The sequence below is a fragment of the Equus asinus genome, chromosome 20 (genome assembly GCF_041296235.1).
Source record: "Equus asinus isolate D_3611 breed Donkey chromosome 20, EquAss-T2T_v2, whole genome shotgun sequence".
NCBI classification, from domain to species: Eukaryota; Metazoa; Chordata; class Mammalia; order Perissodactyla; family Equidae; genus Equus; species Equus asinus.
The window spans coordinates 47,506,666-47,512,665 of NC_091809.1; the positions used below are offsets into that span (position 1 = coordinate 47,506,666).

At 58.6% G+C, this 6,000-nt stretch overlaps 1 protein-coding gene across 1 annotated transcript; it reads left to right on the plus strand.

Moving 5' to 3' along the window:
* The first annotated feature begins 2,127 nt into the window (after nt 1–2,127).
* Nucleotides 2,128–4,483, plus strand: APOA4 (apolipoprotein A4). Its single transcript, XM_014855534.3, has 3 exons — nt 2,128–2,344; nt 2,685–2,811; nt 3,357–4,483. The coding sequence occupies exons 1-3, from the start codon at nt 2,296–2,298 to the stop codon at nt 4,324–4,326; spliced, it is 1,146 nt and encodes a 381-aa protein (XP_014711020.1). The 5' UTR covers nt 2,128–2,295; the 3' UTR covers nt 4,327–4,483.
* The last annotated feature ends 1,517 nt before the right edge of the window (nt 4,484–6,000 follow it).

Here is a 6,000-nt window from a genome sequence, read left to right on the forward strand (position 1 = left end):
AGACTGGTACAAAACATGCCCCCAGACTTTGGGAAATACACACGTTCATTAATGGGGTCCCACCCACAACACGTGGGGAGGCGGCACACCACCCCCGCGGCTATGGGTGCACATACAGGCCTGCACCAGAGCCCTAGCCCAGGCCTTAGCATCGTGCCCGCAGACAGCTGAAAGATTTGCATACTTCTGTGGATCTGTGCACGTCCTGGCAGACGCTCTCGAATCTGCTCAGATAGGTGCAGACACTCCCAGCGCACGTACACCCAGGCGAGCGGGACAGGCACACCCTGACCCTGTCACGTTGACGGCACCTGCTGCTCAGACTCTGAGTCCAGGAGGTCAAACTGCAGCTGAGGTGTCCTTTGTGACTCACTGCTCTCCTCATCTCTGGCCCGGGGGAAGGGATGGGGACACTGAGCAGTGACCTTTGCACCCACTCCAGGCTGGACGGTGCCTGACTTGGGAGCAGGACAAGCCCGATGGGCCAGTGTTGCAGGGGGTAAGGCCGTCAGGGGACAGACATGGCTAATGCTTGATGAGCGCTTACTGTGCACCAGGCTCGGTTCCCAGCATTACACAGGTCATCTCACTGAATCCTTCCAGCCTAGGAGGAAGGTACTACTCTATGCCCCGCTGAGGCAGCCAAGGCTCAGAGAGGACAAGTGATTTGCCCAGTGTCGCACAGACAGTAAGTGGGGAGCCCAGATGCAAACTCAGGGAATCCGACTCCAGAATCTGAGCACTTACTAATTACCGCGAGATGGCACGGGCTGCTTCAGGAAGGAGAGGCTCCCTGACACTGGGGGTGACCGCGGGTGGTGTGGGGACACTGCGGGGTAGTAGAGACCCTGCAGAAGGGGTGCAAGCATCAGAAGGCCTTTTAACTGTCTTCAGTCCCACGAGACATCAAGCCACTTCCAGTATGGGGAAAAATGCAGATGTGGTAAATCAGAGTCAGCACAGCTGGGGGCTGTTCCAGTGGCAGGTGACCAGGGGCCCGCCTGTGCGCCGGTGCCACGCGTGGAGGGCAGCCAACAGAGCAGCGTGAGGGCTTTCCTCTCATGGTCACTCAAGCTGGCGTGGTCCAGCAGAGGGATTCCTGGTGACCAGGCCACATCTCTTCTTGGTGGCTGTCTTTCTGTGATTGTGCATGTGACCTCATTTGTAGAAGGTTAGAAATCCAAGTAGAAGACACCCCGGACCCCCGATTGCCATACCCCCCATCCACCAGTGAGAGGCCCCCTGGAGAGCCTCAGGGCCTTCGATTCATCACAAACCCCCAGGGAGTGTGGCTGGGGTGGTGGGCAGGAACTGGGGCTCAGGCCGGCCCCAACCATCACCATGCACCACGCCCACCTGGTGACCCCCAGGGGGCTGGGTCTAACTCTGCACTCCCTGCTTTGGTCCAAATCAGGAGAACAATCTTATTATTAATAACAACAGCTATGTTTTAGGGCCTACTCTGGGCCAGGACCTACACTACCCACTTTGCAAGCACCATCTCATTTCATATATCCAACAACCCCACTTTTCAAGGGAGAAACCGAGCCTCAGAGGTAGGCCAAGTTGAATCACTAGATGGAGGTGGCACAGCTTGGCAGTGGTGGGACATGAAGCACACTTACAAGGAACCCCTTCTGTACAGGGTCCTGCCCATTCCACCTGCCCACCCAGAGGCTTGCAAATGCCCCCTCCTCCCAGCCACACCCTGACCAGAGCCCTGGATCTCAGCTCGCTGCCCCCATCTGTGGCCCTGGGTGTCCCAGTGCAGGGTCTGGTGCTCTGAGCTGGAGTCAGGGTTGGGGGATGTGAGTAGGGGATCTCTCCTCTGGGGCAGACAGAGGAGGGGTGAACTTTGCCCTCCAAGCCTTCACAGACCCAGAGCTGCCAGCAGGGCCTCTGGGACATTAATCCTGGGCTCAGGGGTTCCCTAGGCCTCAATTCTCCCCCAGCTCGTGATACCTCCGTCCCCCCTCCCATGCTGGGTGGGGCAAGCACAGCTACCTCGGACTGCTGCCCAAGCCCCAGTCTGCTGTCAGCTTCCACGTTGTCTTATCGTCACAAAAGTCCAAGAGACCTTCCAGGAATGTGTCAGCTTCCAGCGTGGAGTCACACTGGGGAGGGAGGCGCAGAGGGCAGCCTGGCGGTGGTTTAAATGGCTGGCTGGCTCCAAGCCTCAGTCAGTTCCAAGAGCAGCACAGGTGAGCTGCCTCAGAACTTTTCCTCTGGGCCCCTCTGACTCCAGGAAGGTTCCAGTGTGGTACGAGACTCTTCCAGCCCAGCGAGGAGCCCAGCATGTTCCTGAAGGCTGTGGTCCTGACCCTGGCCCTGGTGGCTGTCACCGGTGAGTAGGGGCTGTCTTTGGATGGGGCTCTCAGGTGGGATCCATCCGCTACATCGAGCGGGGCAGGGTGGAGAGTCTGGGGCTGAGGCAAGAGGACAGTTCCAAGTGCCCATCAGCCCCAAGCTGGATGCAGGGGGCTGCCCAGATGCCACCAGGGAGGGCCCCTGGCATTGGTGCTATGCCAGTTTCACATGCCCCTATGACTTCTAACTAGCCAAGCACAGAGAGGGCAATCGGTGGGTGGGCTCCCCCGCCATCATCCAGTCTGCAGCTCAGGGCCAGGGCAGAGGGGTGAGGAAGGAGATAGGTCCTCAAGAATTGCTCTCTGTTTCCTGCTCAGGGGCCCGGGCTGAGGTCAATGCTGACCAGGTGGCCACGGTGGTGTGGGACTACTTCAGCCAGCTGAGCAACAGTGCCAAGGAGGCTGTGGAGCATCTCCAGAAGTCTGAGCTCACCCAGAAGCTCAAGTAAGAGGGGTACAGCGTGCAGGGTGGGGCTTCCTTAAAGCCATGCAATGCAGTGGCCAGGGATGAGCTCGGAGGCATGAGACCTGCACTTAGGACACCCACCGCCCTGCCACCAACTCCCTGGGTGACCCTGAGATCTCAGGATCAGGGATCCACATACCCAAACAGGAAGGCTGGACTGAATAATCCTTACGGTGTCTGTCTTCCTGCTTTAACTTTCTATGGTAACAAATGGCCACATCTTAGCAGTGAAGCTCCCGGAAGAAACTGCTCGAGGTCACCTGGTAGGCAGATCCTGTGCCTTATGGTCAGGAGATCCAGAAATACAGATTTCAGTGTTATTACACTCACGGTCTATTGTATCCATTTCTCCAAATCATGATCCACCGTTGGGAAAGGCCACAGACAAAAGATGGGTGAACTTGGTACCCCTGAACGCTCACCTGTCCTAGGCGGGTGTGTACCAGTTAGGTGCTGTGTAAGGAGACATGTCCTGGCATGTCATGCCAAGTTTAACGGTGGCCCCCTGTGTCCCTCCCTGGCAGCACGCTTTTCCAGGACAAACTTGAGGAAGTGAACACCTACAGGACCGATCTGCAGAAGCGGCTGGTGCCCTTCGCCACGGCGCTGCACGAACGCCTGACCAAAGACTCAGAGAAGCTGAAGGAAGAGATTCGGAAGGAGCTGGAGGAGCTGCGGGCCCGGCTGCTGCCCCACGCCGACAAGGTGAGCCAAAAGATCGGCGACAACATGCGCGAGCTGCAGCAGCGCCTGGGTCCCCACGCGGAGGAACTGCGCGCCCAGGTCAGCGCGCAAGCCGAGCAGCTGCGGCGCCAGCTGAGCCCCTACGCGGAGCGCATGCAGAGCGTGCTGCGCGACAACGCGCGCAGCCTGGGGGCCTCCCTGACGCCCTACGCCGACCAGCTCAAGGCCCAGATCAACCAGAACGTGGAGGAGCTCAAGAACCGCCTCACGCCCTACGCCGACGAGCTCAAGGTCAAGATCGACCAGAGCGTGGAGCAGCTGCGCAGCCAGCTGGCTCCCTACGCGGAGGATGCCCAGGAGAAGCTGAACCGCCAGCTCGAGGGCCTGGCCTTCCAGATGAAGAAGAGCGCCGAGGAGCTGAAGGCCAAGATCTCGGCCAACGCCGACGAGCTGCGGCAGAAGCTGGTGCCCCTGGCCGAGGACGTGCACGGCAAGCTGAGGGGCAACCCCGACGGACTGCAGAAGTCACTGGCCGAGCTGAGCGGCCACCTGGACCGCCAAGTGGAGGAATTCCGCCGCCGTGTGGAGCCCTACGGAGAGACCTTCAGCAAAGCTTTGGTGCAGCAGGTGGAGGAACTCAGGCAGAAGCTGGGCCCGTATGCGGGGGACGTGGAAGGCCACTTGAGTTTCCTGGAGAAGGATCTGAGGGACAAGGTCAGCTCCTTCTTCAGCACTCTCAAGGAGGAGAGCCAAGACAAGCCCCTGGCCCTCCCCGATCAGGAGCCGGCCCTGGGCCCCCTGGAGAACTGAGCTGCCCCTGGTGCTGGCGCCCCACCACTGACACTTGCCCGGCCCTGCCACCAGTGTGTCCATCTGTTCCAAAGAAGTTCTTGTATGAGCTTGAGGACACGTGTCCAGCAGAAAGTGACACTTCCTCTCGCTACTCAATAAAACTGCTGAGAAACTAGCTCAGTCTGGTTGCAGTGTGGCTTCTTGGTGTTGCTGGGCCTGAGGAGGGGACGAGACCACTACATGGCAAAGCTTAGCAGAGGCCAGCAGGGGGTACTCTGGGGGACACCAAGGGCAGGGGAGATGACACTGCAGGAGGGGTGAGGGCAGGGGGTACCGAGAAATGTGTGGGGAGCACTCTAAGAGGGAGGTGGAAGATGTCACCCATTATCCAAAGATGAAATGCACAACCCACTTATGTTGGCTTAGCCAGCAAATATTTGTTGTTACTGAATGCCCCATGTGCTGGTCACTGTTCTAGGCACTGGACCATAAGCAAAACAGCTTTTGTGGAGCATGAGTCTGACACTGCTTCCCTCTGAGGCCACGGAGGTAAGCAGGACATCTTCCCTGGCTTTGGAGAGCTTGTAACACAGTGGGGGAGCCGCTCTCCTTGCATAAGCTCTTCTGTGCCTTTGACTTGACTTATTTATATGAATTTTGGTTTATTCCACCCCACCCTACTCCCATTATAAAAACAGTTCATGCTTATTTCAGAAATTTCTTGACTGCCAAACCCATGGTCTCCAGAGATGTGGATGCGTCCTGGGAGGTGGAGTGGAGCAGGTGCCTGCGGCCTGTGGGGCCTGTGTGCTCTGCCTGGGAGCCCCCTGCAGAGGGGCCTGCCTGTCTGGGGTGAGGTTGCCAGTCACTGGGGTAGAGCGCACAGCAAGCGAGGAGCTGGACCCCAGGCAGTCTCACCAGCACAGCCTCTGGGGGCAGCTGCCGCCCCTGGAGTGGGCCCTCCCTCCATCCTCAGAGACTCACAGACTCCCCCGGGAGGAGGCCTCGGAGAAGAGCCAGTTCAAGCCTTTGTCCCAAATGACCTGATATCCTAGCTGTCAACTCTGACCCAGGTCTGCAAGTCCAGCCCAACACCCCTTTCCTTCTCAGAGTAGGGTGTGGGCCTTTCAGGGCTTTCCTTGACAGCACCCAGCATTCCCCAGGGAGCAGGGTCTGGGGAGAGTGTTCTGGGGCCTCCTGTCTCTGTCCATCCCCTCTCCCTCCCTCCCAAGATGCTCTCTGGACAGGACAGCAGCCCCACAGGCCTGGTCTGGCCCAGGCCTATCCCGCTCTGGCCCTGGCGCCTGCCTATAGGGAGGGATTAGGCTTGGGAATCAGGCAAACCCGAGTTTGAATCCCGCCCACTGTGGGTGATTTGAGGCAGAGTAGCTGACCTCTCTTGGAAGATAGGAATGGTAACGGTGCTCAGCTCCCAGAGCTGCCAGGAGGGTTTAACGTGACGGTGCACGTTAAACACTTTGCCTGATATCAGGTGGGGACGCTGCGGTGACTGTTTACTTGTTGCTGCTGTAGCATCATCAATGCCCCCAAAATGTGATTGCTCTTCCCTGCTCACTCCTTACCTCCCTGATGCTGGGTCACATGGTCCATAACATGAGGCCACCAGAGCTGGGTCTCCCTGGCCCCAGCTGCTCTCACCACCACCCTCTGCATCAGTAAGGCTGCTGCCAC

Excerpts from the sequence above, each read along its gene's own strand:
- APOA4 (XM_014855534.3), top strand. The coding sequence starts at position 2,296 with ATGTTCCTGAAGGCTGTGGTCCTGACCCTGGCCCTGGTGGCTGTCACC. Across the intron at positions 2,345-2,684 it reads GGCCCTGGTGGCTGTCACCG|GGGCCCGGGCTGAGGTCAAT; the intron begins GTGAGTAGGGGC and ends TTTCCTGCTCAG. Across the intron at positions 2,812-3,356 it reads GAGCTCACCCAGAAGCTCAA|CACGCTTTTCCAGGACAAAC; the intron begins GTAAGAGGGGTA and ends CCTCCCTGGCAG.